This window comes from Salarias fasciatus, chromosome 4 (assembly GCF_902148845.1).
Source record: "Salarias fasciatus chromosome 4, fSalaFa1.1, whole genome shotgun sequence".
NCBI classification, from domain to species: Eukaryota; Metazoa; Chordata; class Actinopteri; order Blenniiformes; family Blenniidae; genus Salarias; species Salarias fasciatus.
In genome coordinates this window covers 14,733,255-14,753,434 of record NC_043748.1, presented here as the reverse complement: position 1 = coordinate 14,753,434, position 20,180 = coordinate 14,733,255, and the positions used below count along the sequence as shown (strand labels likewise).

General features: G+C 40.6%; 1 protein-coding gene across 1 annotated transcript; it reads right to left on the bottom strand.

The window, feature by feature from the left end:
- Positions 1–775: 775 nt before the first annotated feature.
- Positions 776–19,759, bottom strand: LOC115386444 (uncharacterized). The gene is made up of 14 exons (XM_030088705.1): positions 19,648–19,759; positions 13,231–13,300; positions 12,900–12,965; positions 12,197–12,247; positions 12,011–12,106; positions 11,714–11,819; positions 11,602–11,616; positions 11,467–11,511; positions 10,467–10,592; positions 6,522–6,575; positions 5,105–5,214; positions 4,510–4,554; positions 3,499–3,552; positions 776–3,004 (listed from the first exon to the last, which is right to left on the bottom strand). The coding sequence occupies exons 2-14, from the start codon at positions 13,270–13,272 to the stop codon at positions 2,954–2,956; spliced, it is 861 nt and encodes a 286-aa protein (XP_029944565.1). The 5' UTR covers positions 13,273–13,300; positions 19,648–19,759; the 3' UTR covers positions 776–2,953.
- Between the last annotated feature and the right edge of the window lie 421 nt (positions 19,760–20,180).

Here is a 20,180-nt window from a genome sequence, read left to right as displayed (position 1 = left end):
GCAGATCAGTGGCTCCATTTCAGCAACTGCTATTGTCAGTGACTGATGACAAAATACAGCCGCAATGGAGAATTTTAAGAAAATTACATAACCCAAAACTACTCAGGCCCTGTTTACATCACAAATGATTTCACATTTGTTGGTAAGCATGCCAGCTTTTATTTGGTTCATTTAGAGTCTGATGGGCTTCAGTCAAAGTCTGTCCCAACAAGAGATGTCGCGTACTTGATCACTTTAACCTATGAAATGAAACGAGTATGTATAATTTGACTACAAGGGAAATATAGACACGCCTGTTGAAAAAAGAAACGCTTGCATCCTTCAACTCCATATGAAAAAGAGCCTTCTAAATCTCTTGTCACGACTTGCCCCAGTGCCTTATGAGAGTATGTCTGTGATTAGTCATTCAAGAAACAAGTTTGTCAGGAAAGGCCTGATAAGAAGCCGCACAGTTGTCACAATGTCTGATACCAATTCTGTGTGAACACACTCCCACACACACAGTCTACATTGCACAATTCCCCCTTTACTGTTGCAACATCTGGATTTTCTCCTCTGGGGTATCCTCAAAGGAATGTCCAAATCAATCCAGTGTCATTAAACACTCAAATTGACTGAAACCTGAGAAACATGCTATGTACTCACACACAGGCCAGAAATTCTCCTGCAAACTAGACACAGTGATAACTTCTGTAACTGCACTGACATGACACATATATCGACATAACCCCCCCCCCCCAAAAAAAGAGGCCAGAAACAACATTTAAAAAATTTATTTTATTAAAAAAAAGTGACAAAAAAGCAGTTAAAAAAAAAATCCGAAAACAATAAGTGCATGAGGTTATGCAATGTAATTTTAATCTTCAACATCTGGTGTGAATTCACTCATGTACTCACACACACACACACACACACACACACACACACACACACACACACACACACACACACACACACACGCGCGCGCGCGCAAAATCAACCACCAAAATAAATAACACATTCGTTGAGTCAGGCACTTCTGCTGTGCCATTTTTACACTTAAGCCAAGAAAAATGTCTCAAAAAGCAGACACAGGTGCAATAAAACGAGCGGGGCTGCAAGTCATTTTCCAGAAATGACGAGCTGATGATGCGCACACACTGTAAGACTGCACTGTTCTTTTCAAAAGTTGTTCTTCTCGCATGATAATGTGCTAAAAGCTGGGAGAATATTTGACTGCTGTTCGGAATACATCCAAAGAATATACTTTATATATTATATATGTATACATGCATATCTTAGGAAATCTTTCTGACATAAAACGCAGACGCAGCAGCATTTTTAATCAAGAAGGGTTCAGGGGAGAAGTCATGCAGAAAACCTTGCCGCTGGCAAGATTTAGTTGATCACATTTAATCAGCCCTACAGTAAACACAAATGATGGCTCTGGTTGGCTCAACATGACGTGATCCCGAGAACATAAATATTCACTTTTTTCACGAATAACTTGATGAAACTACATCATCACAATAAAACTATTATCTTTGAAGAGTTTCAACCCAATACAGTATTTATTTTCAGGTTAGATTTCTCACAGATGTGGGGTGATAAAACCAAGCCCCATTGTTTGTTTGGCTCAGAAGGTTATCAACGACAAATTTCACACCAGTGAGTATCAGTTAGTAAATTTAGTGATGAATTTATCCTTTCCATTTTTACTATCCACTCAAAAGTGTGATACTAATCTACTGTTCTGCTTTGTTACTTTCTTCACTTGCCTCAAATATTTCAGTTGATTTGACTTCCGGCAGAGTTACTTTGTTAGTTTAAATCCGAGAGTTAATTTCTGCTTCAATATGGATGCAAATGGATGTTATGACAATAATTCTTGCTATGGTCACATAGTTGCCGTTTGGTTAAGTTCAGGCACCAAAACTATTCACTGCGGCTCTGAAAATGTTTACACCAAGTTTGTCCTCCACACAGCTGCTGTCATAATTACTAGAACCACTGGAGGGCGCCATCGTCATACTTTTAGACCTTTGAGGTCAAAAGTTGGCCTTTTTTGTGCTCAGTAATAACAATCATAAATTAAAGGTTTGACCTTATAGCTTCTTATATGATCTGAATGCACACAGTAACAAACAAAAACATCCTGAACTACCGATGTGTACCTTATTTCAAAATGAGTTCAACTTTTACAGGAAATTTCATAATTACTGATCGGTAGCTCCAGACGCTGGTGCCTGAACTATGTTTTAATTGCACATCGAAATAACACTGCTGCCTTTCTTTCACATAAAATTATGATTTCACTTCGCTACAATCATGTTATAATTCAATATGTGTGACTTACAAGCATGGCCATAGCAAAAACCAATCTATTTTCAGATATTTACAGTAAAGCTTATTCAATCTATAACATTCCGATCAGTTGTGTTTCTCCGAGGAATGGGCAGACGGGGCTGTTCAGACAGCGGAGCACTGCATCTGATTGGTTTCTTAAGAGCGGGCCGTGCCTTACGATTGGTCGGAGTTTTTACCTTCCTTTGGCCGCTACAGTTGTCAGATTTTTTTAGCACCTTTTTCCGTAATACATAATGTATTGACTTCTCCCAGGGGGCAAGGAGCATTTCACTCAGTATGACAAAAAGTGCTTTTGGACAACATCGCCTACCCTTGCTTTAAATCTAACATTGGAGACACACCAACTTGTCACACTAGACCTTCCTTTAGTAAAACATCTGTCCATTTTACTACTGCTTGTGACACTCCGGTGCTCTAAAACCTCCATCGATGACGTTGTGCGACTCGCTCACAATCGCTTCACCTCAGAGATTCAGAATGTGGGTCAGCCAAGCCACAGCCACTCAGTCCTCCTGCCTGTTGAAGCAACGGTCACATCCAGACACTGTGACTCCCCACAGCTGCTGAGCATTCAGAATATACAGATCCAGCGCTGGCTGTCCGCTCTTCAGTACTGGCTGCCATTACGAACAGGGGGCTCATTTATAGAAGTTTCAGTCTGGAAGAGACAGAACGACAAATGGCGAGTTAGTGATTTCACACCGGAGGCAATATGTTACTCCTTCGGGATGAAAATATTTGCATCTTTTTTGAACATGAGAGACGCTGCTGTCATCGAGGTGAGAAGATATTTTTCACTCCATGACTTATTAAATTGTTTCTGAATCTCACTTGTGTCAGAAAACACACCCTTACTGGTAAATCTCAACAGTGAAAATCACACTTTCATTTTTCAGGAACAACACTTGGCTTTATTGCCGTGGAAGGGGGTATAATTAAAGCCCAGATACCAGTTTGCCAAACCAGTTCCAGCTGGCACCGCTGTTTGAGAGGCTGAAATATCACTTTAGAGTTCAGCATCATTGACGATCAAGCAGAAAAAAACAGAGACGGCTAACAAGATTCTGACACTTAACGGTTGTAATCTTTGTAAATAATAGCTGACTGAACAATCACAAGCAACGCCGTAAGGTTCTTTTAAAGGCTTTGGACCTGTATCACAATTGTGGCTTCAGCTCCCCCTCCACTGGCATGTGGCTCTTCTGACTGAAATGAAAAAAAAGGGACAAATTATTGGAGCTGTAGACAACATGTAACTCTTAAAGTGCAGTCATTCGGTGCTGCTGTTCTAAGACGCTCAGTAAAGAAGTTTAAAGGCAAATAAAGGCAGTAAAGAGTTGAGTTGTGACAGTGGAGTCCACAGTATAACAACTGAGGATTACTAGCAATTTGAGAGTTATTTAAAACATCTGTGAACCATTCCATGCACATTACTAAAACCTTAACCTCAGAAAACTCTGAAAAATATCATGCTTTACCAAGTTTGGCATTCACACGATGTTTAATAAACAACATCCTGAGGTAGCAAGCAGCGCATGTTCCTTCCTGTTCTTGCGGGTGTCGACAGTGTTTTCTGTTAACACTTTAACTAGTTTCATGAGATTTGTTTGGTTTCTAGTATCATTTCTGTGTTTGCCTTTGTGTTTTGTGCTCCTCAATACTTGGTGGAGTACTGAGTCTGGTTATTAGTCCAACAAGAACAGCTGTTGGCAGATAAATAAGTTAATGATGAACACATTTATATTGTCCATTAGTAACTTTACTACTAGCAGTTAAGTGTTTATTGCTCATAACAATAGCTTTTAGTAAGCATCATGACATCTCAGTTTCCTACTTTCTAAGTTTTGTTGAACTTGAATAGATTCAAAATGGATGTCAGAAATTGTCATGGTCTGTTTACTGCATTTCAAGAGTTTTGTGTTGGTGAACAAAGACATCAGATATTAACATTTTTTTCCTCCTGCACCTTGTAATTGTAGACCTGACCCACAAGTTCAAGTGGTTAATCAACAACCCCACGTTGGTTTGTTTTTTTCACCCCCTGCGGAGCGACTAATCATCCTCAACCTCCACTGTCCAGAGCACAGCGAATTAAAAACAGTGTGAATCGAGATGGAAAAACAGCCAACAGCACGTTTTAGGAGAAATGTCTGCAAAAAGTACCTGGATTTCTGGCAGTAATGGATGATTTCTTTCTGCGATGGAATTCTGAAACAGGAATGACATTTGTGTTGGTGCGGCATTGTAACATACAGGAATGACAAAGAACAAAGGTTTATTTGCATTTCAGTGATATAAAACCATCTCAGGGTGTGTTTTTACCCTGCTGTATATGAGAAAGGCGTTTCCTCATGGGATCCAGATGAAGGTGCAATAAATGTCAGTGAATGTGTTTTTTTTTAAACTGAAGAACTGATTCAAATAGGAACACTGTGAAGTGTTTGTATAAGAACTGTACGTGTAAACACTTTAGCCCAAAAATGAACAGGAAAACACGTTTAGAAACCAACTGCTGCACAAATGTAAAGCTAATTCATGATGAAAAAAAGAGAAAAAAGTTATTTCGTTGGGCACAGTAATGGTAACAGATGAAGTTTTGAAGTAGTTACAATTTGGTGCATGTCGTTCTTAAAAATAGGAGTTGAAAAATGTCTCATACATTTGGACCAATCTTGAATCATTGTTTTTCAGTGAGTGAAGCTGAAAGGGTCAAATCGCTTGAACTGAACCTCATACCAACACGTTTGTTTCTACTCACCAACAGTTGGGCGTCTCTTCTCCTCTGGTAACACAACCACAGACAAATACCCAACAGAACGAAACATACGAACAATAACAACAGGCAGGCTATTCTCCATTCCGAGGTGACTGAAAAGAAAAAGAAAATGGTGGCTCAGGAGGTAATCAGACGGATATGAACATAAAAATGAATGTGACTCAACAATGCTTCAGTTCAGACATATTATCTTAGAAATGAAGAAAAGTCCGTGTACAGCAAAATAACAGATGATGCACATTGGAAAACAGTGACTTAAATCATGTGAGATGACTGAAAATTATCTGGAAACTGAGTAAAGAGGAAGAAGAGTTGACTATCAAAAGACTAAAAATAAGTAGCTTTAAAGGTGCATTAAGGAGTTTTACAACCTTAAAAATACTTATTTTCCACCATAAATATGTTACACATTTTTAATGATGTGTACAATGTGCCCTGACATATTCACTACAAGTACCTCTAACAGTGCTAAATTGTCACTTGAAAGTTACAGTGCCGGTCCGGCACCAGCATTTTTTTGGGGAGAATTTGAAAGGAATGACGTAATGCGCGCTCCGGCTTGTTCAGTTTCGCTTTGGCCGCCATTACTCCGCCAGATGCTTAGTGAGCAACAACTGAGCAGGAGCTTCCAGAAAGTAAGAAAAGACTGGCTTCTAGCACTGCCACAGCTCCAGCACAGACTCCACAAGGTAAAAGAAACTTAAATCTTACTTGAGCGCTACTAAACGAGCGAAGACGGAGTTCCCTTCTTCCGTGCACGCGAGCCACAGGGACGAGTTTTTCACTAAGCTGCATTACGCCCAAGGCCTGCAGGGGGCGCTGTTTCACTTAAAACGTGCAAACTCCTTAATGCACCTTTAAACAAAGATTGAGCAACTTTGCAACGCTGATCACTCAAGGATGCATTTGGCTGGTAATTTAGTTAAACTGACTTTTTATCAACTTATATGCATTTAGCAGTTTGTATAAATTCAGTAATACAGTGATTTGGGGTCATTTCAACTGAAGTCTGATCACGTCATTCTTTGTTTTAGATGATAAATTCATCCAATAACTTTTCTTCGTTGTACACCAGTTTCCTCTCATGGTCCAAAAACATGCATTTGAGGTTCATTCCTGACTTTAATATCTGTAATCTTTTCAGATTTTCTCCTAGATAACGGGAGGTGAATTTTTGTCAGCAATGAATTGATTGAACCTGCAGTTTTACTCTCCACACCAGTAAAGGTTTGATGGTGGTTTGGTGGGCCGGACTGAAACCTGATGCAGGCCGGTTTTGGTCCACAGACTTTATGTTTGACGCCGCTGTTCTGACATTTCTCACACCAAGTGCGTCTCTCCAGCAGGTTTATCGCCACATAAAACACAAAAGCAGGAAAACTTCACATGAGGGACTCACCTGTAGCACCTTTATCATCTGTATCACCTGTACTGTTGTTGCCTGACCTTTTATCTGTAAGAGAAAGAAACAAAAGTTTACGACAATTTTCATGCAGGCGCACAGATTTTTCTTTTTCTTTTTTTTTGTCATTCAGATTTGGGCTTACCAGTATAATCAGAAAAAAATTGTTTTCAGCTTACAAGCTTTTTAAAGAATAGTTGATAGCCTCACTCTCACACAAAATCAATGGAAGAAAACAGACTGTTTTCATTTTGCTAAGCCAGGATCATAATGTACAAACGACAGCAGATGAAAGAAATGATGTTGGAATAAGATGTCTAGTAGGCACCAGCCGAGTGTTTATTGAATCAGGAGTAAATGGCTTGATAGACAAGCTGATATGGAGGCCAGTTCATCAAGGAGACTGCTGATAACGTCTCTTCTCGGAGCCAAATTCCTGTTAAATGAGCAGCTCGGTCACACACACATTTCAGAAATTGGTTTCAGCCTTTTTAAGTCCGCGTTGAAATGGGGTTCAGAGCTTCCACGTCCCCGTCAGGGTTTAGGCTAAAAACAAATAAGCTATGACCGTATTGAAAATCATCTCTGTCGATGCACAGAGGTAAATCTTTCAGGTCAGACTGTAAAACTCTGACTGAAATGTTATTGTCAAATTGAGGCCGGAAGTCTTTCGAGGGAATTTGTCTCCCGTCTTGACAGAGAGCTAGATATTTCACATCGTAGTGGCGAAGGTTGAACAGAGATAGCTCTCTTCATCCAGTAAAAACGTTACAACTGACCAGTCCTAGAAGCACGTATTTAGGCATCGGCCGCAGGAAAAGCTTCTCCTGATTGCAAACTCTGGAGCTTTGAGGAATCGAGTAAGTTTTCACATTAATTCTGGATATCGGATAGAGGGCGGGACCTTTCAGCAGAGCAGCACCTGTGAGAAGATGGTGTTGATGGGGTAGCTAATCACACCCACACGTGCATCTCGAGCCAGGTTTGACCCATCCCCATTAACAATCTGCAATCGTGCCGCCGTCTGTCAGCGCAGATATCGGTATAACCTCCAGATACCGCTTTGCTCAACGGTGTAGCAGGAGCCCAGAATAGGTCCAGCTCTGACATGGTGCATTCTTGTGTTTTTGTATGTAAAAGAGCCATTAGGTTAGGAGAATATGTCGTCGGACCTCCTCCTCTTAGGACCTCTTCTCTGCAGCGATTTCTTGTGACCTTTTGTCTTCCGCTTTTTGTTTGTTGGTAAACGACGCCCCGGCGATTGTTTTCCAGGTCTGCGTGCCAGAAGCATGAGTCCTGATCCAGCCTGATCCTCCCTCTCCGGTTCCTGGTTACGAGTCACTCGTCTCACGACGTGTCTGATGCTATGTTTTTAGTGGCTTCGCAATGGCAGCTCCTCTGTAGACCAGAGGTGTAACAAAACGGAATAATTTTGAACACATAAACCCTATCCCTCTACCGTACATCATGGGGGTTCCGTGAAATCCCTGCATTCCGTGACCCACCTGATTTTCATAATAACTCACAAAATGGTAAAGGTTAGGGTTAGAGTCTAACCTTGCCGTTTAACACTCAATGGATTTAGCGATATTTAAATGTAAAGTCAAAATCACCCAGGTGAAGTCGACCAGCTTGCTCTGATCCGTCTTTATTTCCACACCTACGTATGTTCAGCCAGCGGTGAGGAAAAGCACACCTTATAGCACCCATTACTGTTCCACTGGCAGCTGCTTTTAAAGGGGCGATATTTCACAACCGTGTCATGTAGTCGGTTTTTCAACACATTGTTGAGCTGACTTGTGATAGCTTCCGTACTCTCATAGCAACCATATTCTACATCGGCCTTGCGCCTGGTGAACCTGGCGGGGTTAAAGGGCGTCTCAGGCTGGTTCGAAGCGCCATGTTCCACATTCTAGTCTTCAATGTTCGGTTAAATCTTTCAACCAGGCTTTTCGATCACTGGCTGTAGCAAAATGTACGATGTTGTGTTTCCTTATCAGAATCTCACTCTTGTTAAAAAATTCTTTTCCTGCATCGATCTTTAGTTTTTCAGGTGTTGAGCTCGAGCGAAAGACGGATTCAAAGGCACACACTACCACAACCCCGGTCTTCTTTTATAAAGCTTGCACGTAAGCTAATTTTAGAAACACATTTATGACGGTTAGCAAATAATTATACTCACCACTATGCTTGGCTAACGCCTGCATACTGCAAAGATCAGCCTAAAATTGTCTGAGAGGTCTTGTTACAAAAATTCTGTTCCTTGCAAAATGTATCTTAGCAGGTTTATGCAAAGTAAAAGCATCTTCAGATGATAAAAAATCCTTCACATCTTTCACCCTGACTTTATTCCCCGTCTCATCTCGAACGGTTTTATGAAGTTGGTCTACTCCCCCAAAACTACCGGGTTGTAAAATACTTTCTTCATCACCCAATTTTCCGCCATCGTAAACAGTATATAAAAATCAACATATATACTTCAGTTAATTTTTTTTCTTCCCCCCCAGAGTTAATGCTTTGCATAAGTATGTTTTTTTTCCTGAATAGAAAGCCCCCTCCCATTCTATCTGCACCTCTGCTCACGTCACTCGATCGCTGACACCCCTCCTCCCCTTCCGTCTGTCCAGCTCGCTTTCCTCCTTCTCAAGAAACATCTGACCCATATTTTTCCCACAACGACATCAAAGCCGTCATAAAACATCAAAAACATCTATTTATGACTGTCTACCCGAGCTGTTTATCAGCTCTTTTGTTGTAGATCATTTATAGAAAAAGAAGCATACATATATATTGTTGGTTTATTATCATTTAGTATTAGAGTTAATTTTCTTTTGTTTAGGAGTCGAGGTAGTGTGACTATTTTATTTAAAAGAATGGATCCCATCAATGAGAAGGGTAGGGAGGACCACCCTTTCAAGTTTATTTTACAACACCCAACCGCTGGGTCAAAGTTTTTGGCAGAACACTCTCTAAAAGTTGTCCTGTGGGAGAGCATCGGCTAAATCCTTTACCGGAAGATATTCTCTTTTTTTTGAAGCTGAGCTTGTAACCACGGAGCTTCTAAATAAAAATCTGAAATGTTCAAGATTACAGGAGAAAAGTTTGAGGGATCTGAAATATAAAGCAGGAGGTCGTCTGCATACAGAGACAGCTTGCGTGTTAGTCCTCTGCATTTGACGCCCTTAAATCTAACTTCATTACGGAGCCACATTAACCTGTGAAAGTGGAATCGGATTGGATCTAATTCCATTCATGTTAACAGAAGCAACCGGGGATGTGTGGAGTAATCGATCCAGGAAACAAAATCTATGCTTAAACCAAACCGTTTTACAATGTAAAACAATCCAAATCCATTCCACACGGTTGAAAGCCTCTTCAACATCTAAAGAATGGAGAATTTCACAACAATTTGTAGTGGGAGTGTGAATAACATGAAACAACCTGCTGATAAAGAAGGAGCGTCTACCAGGAATGATGCAGGGTTAGTCTGGATATATCAGATAAGGTGGAGAGAAGTTTTGCCACACATGAGTGTGGAAAATTCTGAGTGCGGGGCCACACGGTGGTGCAGTGGTTAGCGCTTGTGCCTCACAGCAAGAAGGTCCGGGGTTCAAATACCAGCTGGGGCTCAGGGCCTTTCTGTGTGGAGTTTGCATGTTCATGTGCGCGTGGGTTCCCTCCAGGTACTCCGGCTTCCTCCCACGGTCCAAAAACATGCACGTCAGGTTAATTGGCCGCTCTAAAAATTGCCCCTCGGTGTGAATGGTTGTATGTATATATATGTCAGCCCTGCGACAGTCTGGCGACCTGTCCAGGGCATACCCCACCTTCGCCCATAGCAGCTGGGATCGGCTCCAGCCACCCGCGACCCCGAAAGGGACCAGAGGCAGAAAATGAATGAATTCTGAGTGAATCAAGTGAAGTGTTGGATACAAATCTTACCGGCTGATTGGCCTGCATTTGCAGATGGTTGCACTGATGTGGTGTTCAGTGGTAACGCTGGTGTTGTTCTTTCTGGAAGTGCTGTTGTTGTTGGTGTTGTTGTTGGCGTTGTTGGTGTTGTTAAATCTAAAATCGTAGACAATTAAGTCAATACAAAAAAAAAAAAATCTGTTGATTTGAGATCTGTTGGCAATGGTTGGTAGAAAGAGGAAAGTCTGAGGCTTTTCTGTGTTTCCTGGTTTGGCTGTCGTCGTTACCTTCAAATAGAACATGAAACATCCAGACTTTTCAGTTACATTTGGACTCACACATGTAACTCTCTCCTGCTGCATGTGTTTATCAGTTGTCTTTGTACTTTCAAGCAGTAGCTATATATGCAGCTGCTTGTTTAAAGAAAAATTTCAAACTGGACCTCAAAACTCTACCGTTTCTATGAATCTCTCACTAAATCCTTCAAACGCCTTGCTTGGACGCTTCAAACAAACGAATGCTGAGCCGAGTAAAAGTTGAGGTAGGCAGTGTGTGTCAACAGATCATCTTCTTTTGCACTTTGTCCAAGTTTGGATCGCTGGAGGCGTCAGCTGACTATAGTGGAAGGTGAGACACACCCACTGGACACATTGCCATTCCGTAACAGTGCAAACACAAAGAGACACGCAGCCACGCAAAAAAAACCAAAAAAAAACCAGGACTTTAACCGGAGCGAACATCTGTGTGTGACCTCAGCAGATCTCCGTGAAGCACTACACACAGATGTGTCTGAAATTAAATATTGAATAATTCTGTGAACAAAGGCATTATATATTGCACCTTTAAGCTGAAGGATTAGTTTGTCTGAAAGTAAATATGGCCGCTTTATTGAAAGTAAACATAATTTTAATCAGGTGTAGTAAATTCTGTATTATGTGCTTGCTTCATTCAGCCAGTTTTGTTGCTCAAGAAATCTAAATCCAACATCATTTTCACCCAACTTGACTTTGAAATACAAGATTTTACTCACTTGTAACGGTATATGGGACCCCGGAAAGGAACGAGCATGTAGCATCTAAAAAGAAAATCAAAGTTTACAGATGATGATAATGACAACTAAGAGCCAGACAGTGATTTCCAGGCTGGGTGTTGTGTTCATGCTCACCGTAGGATTCACAAACTGCAACGCAGAAAACAGAGAAGTGAGAGTTGTGCCAACAGTGAAAATGGAGCATACTGTGAAGACTTGTGAAGTGGTTATCACTAAAGTGTGTTACCTTCTGTACTGAGATTGAAACTTTTGGCCAACGTGCACAGGAACTGATAGACAGAGACATTTCGAGAAGGGATCCCCTCACACTTTGGAAGTATTTCTTTGTGACTCTGTGAACAGATAGAACGTTACAAGAACAGTCATACAGTTACACCTGATTAGCTCACAAAATGACACCAGGCTCAATAATTAGCACCACTTTTTATCTTTTTTTTTCTAATAATGGACTGTTTCTTACAGTTTGTTTGAAAGAGAAACCTACAGAGAACTTCAAGTTAAAGTGTTGACATTGAGCACTCACCTCTGTAGCTGTCTCATCTCTGAAAAATGCTTCCAGTATGTAACAGAAATTGTTGTCCTTTTGGCATGCGTGCTCCAAACTGCACTCCAACTTGTCCTGCAGTGGCGGGAACATCGAGTCAAACACACATGAGTCCAGTTCATAAATATTTCACTGAAATTTTCTCCTGATTATATTTTCACTCACCTTGGGATCTTTTGTCTCTATGAGAGGAATAGTTTTATCCAGGTTGTCCCTCTTGAAATCAAGAAGGAAAAACAGGAATCATTAAGCTTTTCTTCTTCTTTTTTTCATTAAATCATTTATCTGCTCAGGCGTCTCTGAAAAACTGAGTAACCAGTAAGCAGCTTAATGATATGAAAAGAATTATATTGCGAAAATTAATGACTAGTAACTACGACAACTGAGTGGTATGAATGTAAAACAGCCATCCTGTCTCAAGGATCATGAATGAAAAAAACACATTCAACATGTTACTCATGACATTTGGTTACAGAGGCCAGCTTAACATGAATACCACATCACGAAAAGAAGACTACAGCATTTTTTCATACCTTGTAGTTTCTACTGCAATCTACAATTTCTGAAACATCTGAGCACATTGTTCAAATCAGTCATGCTGCTGGTGTTGAAAAGTTGAAGAGAATTTGTGCTCAACTGCAGAAACAAAGCAGCAAGCGTAACAAAAAGGTCTGAAACATTTGAAAGAGATGAAAAAAAATATCTAAATGACTGTTAACGTGCCCAAAAAGCTTCAGATACATCAAGCAGAACTTCAGGCAGATCAAAATTCAATTGCTAATGTATGACAAAGTGTCTAAATTTGGCAAACAAAACAAAAAAAAAAAAAAAAAAAAAAAAAAACTCAAATCAAAAGATCAATACATACCATAAATTCTAAATTGAAATAATATGCACCGCTTTCCATCGAAAGGTCAATGGTGTTCAGCAGTACCTGATAAACAAAAAGAGTTTAAAAACTCTGTTAAATTTAATGCACAGAAATTATGAAGTAGCTTTGTATCAAGTATTCAAAATTCAACATTTTAATATGTGCAATTCACCGTGTTCACCATATTTCAACCCATTACATTTTCCCCAAACATAAAAAATTAGTAAAATCAAAATTAATAACTGTTGTTGTGCAGATCTGGAATAACACACACGGTATATGCTTGATGAAGAAGATCTGATCCCAGAGCAGCAAATGTGACACTTACAAGGAGAAGCAGGAGGCTGGAGCTGCTCGTCCATGATGTCATGTTGCCACGGTGACCATTCACGCTTGACCTATGATCACAAACACACAGAAACCTAAGTACAAGTCTCAGAACACCACGTTTTTTTTTTAAATTCATAAATATTCAGTTTATTGTCTCATTCAGTCTGAAATTAAAGAACGGGACAAATAAACAAAAAGAAATTACAAAGTTGATTTCCTAAATGCATTCTAAACCACCCTTGGCAGGCATAACAGTCGAACTTAGTCATGTTTTCTTTCTATATTGGAAATCACACCCGCTCAGCTGGGTTTAGTTCTGGAGGCTCCACTTTTTCAAACTCATCATCTTGTTCTCTTTCGTTGTAGAGCAAAGTTTGGACATCTGTTTTCGGTCACTGTCTTGCTGTCGGACTTGTAGTCTGTAGAGACCACTTTTTTGTGGTCTTGGTCTCGTCTCGGTCTCGGGTGTCTCGGTCTCGGAATGTCTCGGACTGTCTGAGCGGTCTCGGAGGGATTTGTAAGTTGCGGCTGGTGGTAAATTTCTAAGGTGGAGCTTCATCAATCTTCAGTTTCAGTGCTCACCTGCTGCTCCTCTCATCGCAGTAACGTTTACAGCAGCGTGGACCTCAGTGAGGCGTTCAAAACTACTGGAAATTCGCAATGCTTACAGAAATGAAGAAATGACAGCCAACAAAAAACAAAAACAAATGTGGAGTATCTGTGAACCTCATACAATATAAAACATATTTGAATCATACTTTTTTTTTCATTGGCAACATAAACACTTTAAATTTATGTAATTCTCCACATCTCTCACACTTAAATAATGTCCTTATGTCTTACACTTAAATAACTTTATCACACTTCAATCATGTGTATTTATCTCCAGGTTTGGGCAAGTTACTCTTAAAAAGTAATTACCGGTAGTTATAGTTACTAATTACTTCTTCAAAAAAGTAGCTTACTCACTCAGTTCTGATATTTTAAAAGTAACCAATTACTAGACAAAGTTGCTATTGCATTACTTTAGAAAAAAACTATTTAAATATGTCAGAATTTGGATTCCCTCTTAATGGAACCTTAGTGGCATGGTTGATTATTAATAATAAAAATGAATATATGATTTAATTAAATAAATGAACACTTGATAGGACAAATTACAAACAGGAAACATTACATTAATCTAAATTATTCAAACGTTGCTGTGTAATAATATGAGACAAGACACCAATCAAATTTAATTTCTAACTGTAGATAGAGTTTCTACAGCTATTGACAGAGAACAGAGTCCTGAACAGAACTCAAGATTCAATCCTCAAATAACGCAGAAATAGCGTCCTGCAGCTGCCACACAGACTGGATGTCAGCATTTCTAGTGAGTTCACTCACAGACAGTGGTGGGGCAAGGGTCCTTGGGGGCTCCAAGCAAGAAATTCATCGGGCCCCCATCGCATCCGTGCACACTGAAAAAATAGATTTTTGCACAGAATTTGCACCCTAAAAGCCGGGGCCCCAGGCAAATGCCTGGTTTGCCTGTTGGCACGCCCCGCCTCAGCTCATAGACCTGCTCTGTCTCTGTGTTATTGAGCCTGTAGTTAAATAGAATCTCATATTGACTCAGCTCGGGGACGGCGCGGCGCTGCACATTGCTGTGGTAGGCATCTGGTTCAGGCTGCCTCTCATTCTGTCCTGGTCACTGATCCTGGATCCAGCAGAACAGCCTCAGACCTTCACACTTCTTTGACTAAGCAACATGCAAAGATCCTCAGATTTTCAATCCTCGATCCATAATACCTTCTTCTAGTCTTCAGTAGAGTGATGGCAGTGTGTCAAGGCCCTGGTATGCCTCTTTTATTCTTTTAGTCTTATTCTGACGTCCTCGCGATGTTTTTCTTGCTGAAACTTGTCCTGTCAAACCTGCAGCTCCTAGTCTTCTCTTTACAGTTGAAACCAGGACCCGGTTACTGCAACCGCTAGGTAGCTGTGTTGTCTTGTGAGCCGCCGATCACGCAAAGCTATGAACTCTCAGAAACTTGTCTTCTGATTCTGCTGTGGCTTTGGGTCTGCCAGAACTCTTCCTGTCAGTGTTTCAGTTTCCGAGGGTCTTTTTTTTTTGTTTGTTTGTTGAAGAAAGCTGTACTCACTGACACCTTCACTTTCTTTGTCTTCGTCTGTTGGAAAGATTTTGATTTTAAGGCATAACGATGATCTGTCTCGTTTCCATTGTTTGTTTAGTCTAGTGATGGACTGGTGACCCGCAGTATGAAGAACCCGGACTTGGAAAAAATCATTCTAGAGATTGAACAGTAGATTAACTTTGTTTGTCCTCATGAAGCACAACAACATTTGAGTCCTCGTGATGTAGGTTTTATCACAGCTAAACACACAAAGAGACCAATGATTTCATTTAAGCGTCTCACCAAAGAAAATGACAGGATATAGATGGTGTTTGTTTTTAATGCCGATGCTAAAAGGACCAGATCACAGAAGACCTGAAAGCCGAATCTGAAATACAACAGACGCACTTGAAACAAAACAGCAAGGCAAAAAAACAAAAAAAAAAAACCCAAACAAACCCATCTTTCTTTACTCATTTGTCCTTCGTTATTGTTCTTTCTTTTTTTTCCTGTATTACTATTATTATTATCCTTATTGTTACCTTAATATTCTCTTGTTTGCTGTTGATAATATTCTTGATGGGAGGAATATGGTTCCCCTATTTGTTTTGTGACATCAATGTTTCTTTAAAAATGCTGTAAATAAAAAGTTAAAAGAAAAAGAGAAGTGTAAAATGCAGGAATGCAAAACTCAAAAACTGCTTCTTCCCCACTGCCATCCGACTCTGACAAATAAACCATTCCACAGAAGTGACAGCACACATCCATGCTGCTCTGATCGATCCTGTTGCATCTGTACATGAATTCTTCCTGACATAATTCACCTATCATAATAATCGGTTTTGTGAAAATATTCATATTTTCATCATGTATAGTCTGAGCCACAACAAAAATAATTTTAAAGTTGAAATTTAAAGGTTTTTTACGACACTGTTTTCCCGGTCCGGCCCACTCAGGATGAGATTGGGCTGAATGTTTGACACCCCTGTCTTAGAATGCAGAGAAATCAGAACCACAAGAGAACCACAAATCAAACCCACCAGATGAATGCAGCTCCTCAGATGAGAGAATAACGACACAGGGCCGGGTGACAAAGACTCCCTAGAACCCAGGGCTGCGGTGAAACAGCTACTTAGTACTGTTAGGTTTTATGTCTTCCAGTCTGTGCTGTTAAACCACAGCTCTTCCAAGAATTCACAAAAAAAAAAAAAAAAAAAAAAAGAGATGGCAAGGACATGGAGGATGGAGGACCGCCTGGTTCTGTGGGATGTTTCCACTGAGAACTGTCCAAGTGTGCGGCCAGGACTCCTGACCAATTTCCTCCGCTACTCTGTGTGTGTGTTTTGTTTTCAATATTGGCAAAATATAATTGAATTCATTTCATTGCATCTAATATTTCAAAAGCCATTCCATGATTGCTCCCTACTTATTCTACAAAATGTTTCATTTGTTTTTCCCAGCAGCAATAAAAGTGAATTTTACTGCGCAACACCTCAAACAGACACGTGACTGTTACTGGTCTTGGAACGCCTCAGTTTTTTGTCTTTACGAGCAAATTAAAGTAAAGCACACTGAATAACTTCATGGCTTTCTGGGATTGATTAAATTCAGCTTTTGAGTTCTACTCAACATTCTCCAGTTCAGCCACTTTGATAAAGCATCTTTTTCCTTCGGGTCGATGAATTTCACTTGAAAATGTAAAAAAGAGCAACAGTTTCATCAAGCGTCCATAAGTTGTGATTTTTAACATGTGCACAAATGTCGAAAAAGTTGTACTAACGTTATATTTCAATATTGAGCGTGAAGAATCTGATCCGCTGCTGAAGAAAGGGGTTTGTGTGTGTGTGTGTGTGTGTGTGTGTGTGTGTGTGTGTGTGTGTGTGTGTGTGTGTGCGCGCTCACCATCAGGTCAGAAGAGAGAGGATCTATAAGAGCGATCTGTCTTTTGTTATCTTAAAGTGTGTGGTCTCTAAGTCGGAGAAGGTTCCTGCCTTTAGTCACAGACAGTCATCAAGCTACATTAATAGGAATCAGTCTTCTTCTTCTTCGCTGAGCTTTCTTATCGTATTTTCTTGAGTCGAATCAGTCAAAAAATGCATCACCAAGAGCAAAAAAGAAAACATATAAGTCACAGTAGACTATCAGTCCCAGAAATTTATTTAACAAACTCCAAGACACCTGGGAGGCTGAACGGGCTAAATGAACATAACAAGTCCAGTAGGTGAGTTCACCACACTGCCCAGCTCCTTCCACCTCACTGAATCCTCTGAATTCTGCATCCTCGGTCGCTTCTCAACAACTCTGGAGGGATTTGTAGTTCAGTGTGACCAATAGGAGCGATGCACAAGGTTACATGACACCAACAGCAGACTGACGCTGATGATGAACTTAACAGTTGGCCCAACTTACGGAACAGTGGAAAAGAGAATAAAGCACTAAGGGGAAAGTTGTTCACCTGAAGACCAGCTGGCTTCACCAGTCCTTCCAAAAATACTCAGAAAAAAAAGTGTGACGTCCGCATTCCCATTGCCAACAACAACACTCAGACACACACAGCAGACAAATTAGTTTCGGGACTGAGGACTGAGGAAGTGACCCCGACAGTGGCTGTGCCAGCGGCTGCTCCTGAACTCTGCACATGTGACAACATGAGAGGAGGGAACAAGATCAGACAGAGCTCGCCTCACATAACCTCCATCTTCTGATCCACAGATGTGCATCTGCACCGCAGACGACGCAGCAATTCACTGCTTTGAACGCGTCTGTCAGCCTACAGACATAACAGCGCCCTTGATCTGCTCAATAGTTGATTTATGTGTGTTTATTGTGCGAGCGCCGCTTTATTTACCAAAGTTTTACAGCTTGATCTTAACATGTGTCTAGGTTTTCTATTCAACATCAACTATTCAAAGCAGACGTCATCACGTGGCCTCTTGTATTAGACATGTACAGTCTGGAAGCATCAATTTGTCAATATTGATATTCGTCCAAGTTGACGCTCAGTGAAGAGAGAGGCTCACACTGTCTCCAGACGCCACTCTTACATCTCAACACCTCAGATCTCGTCCTCCGTCTGGTTGATGGCGAGCCTGAAGTTCACGTGGAAAAGTAATTTGATCGTGTATTTTGAAACGCGTGGTTGCACACATGCACATGACTCAAAAATCAGATTCTCTCTCACTGTGGCAATGGGGAATTTATCCACTCAGCATCATGGCTTCTTTTCAGGCGAGAAATGTTTCGCCCCAAGGCAAGTGAATGGACGAGAGCGTGGAACTGACACTTCCTGTTACAAAGGAGCCTGCTGTAACCGTCAACGGCCTTGTGTAAATATGTGTTAACATAAGTTATTTGTTTCTAATTTAGTTTTAAGCATGCATTTGTGCAATATACCATTTTTGTTCTGTGTAAGAGTATCTCAGGTTAATCATACTAGCATTAAATAATTACAATTTCATTTAATGTGATTGAATGTGATTTTTGGTAAATGGACTGCACTTACATAATGTGGTTTTTATATATGATGGAAAGCCATTCATATTATTTGGGCACCCATGGGCAAAAATATAAATGAATTCCTATCCATAGACCCACCCAGTGTATCAGGATTGGTTCAACAGCTCTGCAGTGATGGAAGATCTGAGGCAACCAATCAGGTGCAATGATCCACCAACTGCCTATAACGGTGAGCTTGACAGATAAAATAAATTCACGAAACACTGATATACCTGAGCACGAAATAATTAATCATAATATAATATAATATAATATAATATAATATAATATAATATAATAGGCCTATAATATAACTATAAAGAAATGTTTTTCTTTATTTTTTACATAAAATAAATTGATTTAACGGATTGATACAATTAAAGTAGGGTTGTACACAATAACACATAAAACTAAAACAATGAATATTTCCACACACTGTGCATTCATTCTCTGTAATTAACTTAAAAAAAACCACAGAGTAAAAGTCCGATTTTTTGCTATTTTGCTTTTATTCCCTTTTTTGACTCATTACAGTATACATTTTTAACCACTACCCAGTGGTTTAAGTTGTTTTATGTATTTTTCAGTTATATGGCTTTATTGCATATTTACTTCATATCTCACGGCTCTAATGCATGTTTTATGAATCGATGTGGTTTTTTAAGGCCGCAGTCTCTAAAGCAGGTCAGTTGTTGTTGATCTGAGGCGCTGGGGCTGAAGCCCCCCTGCTGCTGCCCGGTCTGACCTGTGGCTGCGCGGCTGGTTCGCTTCCCGGCAGAAAGCGGCCTTTCCCGCAGTCTTACCTCCGTTTTTCGGTCCTCAGTCCAACAGGAGACGATCCCCACACCGCCGAGCCGCCGCAGCAGACGTGGCAGTGTGATCCACGCCGGCTTCGCGTCTGCGTGTGTCGTCCTCCTTGCAGAAAGACGCGCAGGTTTTTACTTTCGTTTTTGTCCCTCACTCCCCGCTCCACCCCCCGCTCCACCCCCAGCCCCGTGGCCTGATGTCATTCCCGGGGTTTCCACACGAGACGCCGGCAGGACTTTAATAGAAAGCGATAGAGGACTTTATTGAACCAAAAGACGCACGAGAGGGAATTTCCACTCGTGAGATAAGTGGGCCCCTCCTCATTCTAAAAGACTTTTTCCTTTCCTAAAATCTTATTTTTATACCTTGTCTTGTTCCAGGGCTGATGCCAAATGACCACAACCTCCAGTTCAATCCGGCTTTCACCCTCCACGTCTGTTCCAGATGTTCCTTCAACACTTTATATCACATTAATCACTGCTGCTCTCTTCCGTCGGTAATCACAATGTCCGGCCGAACGTTATTCTCT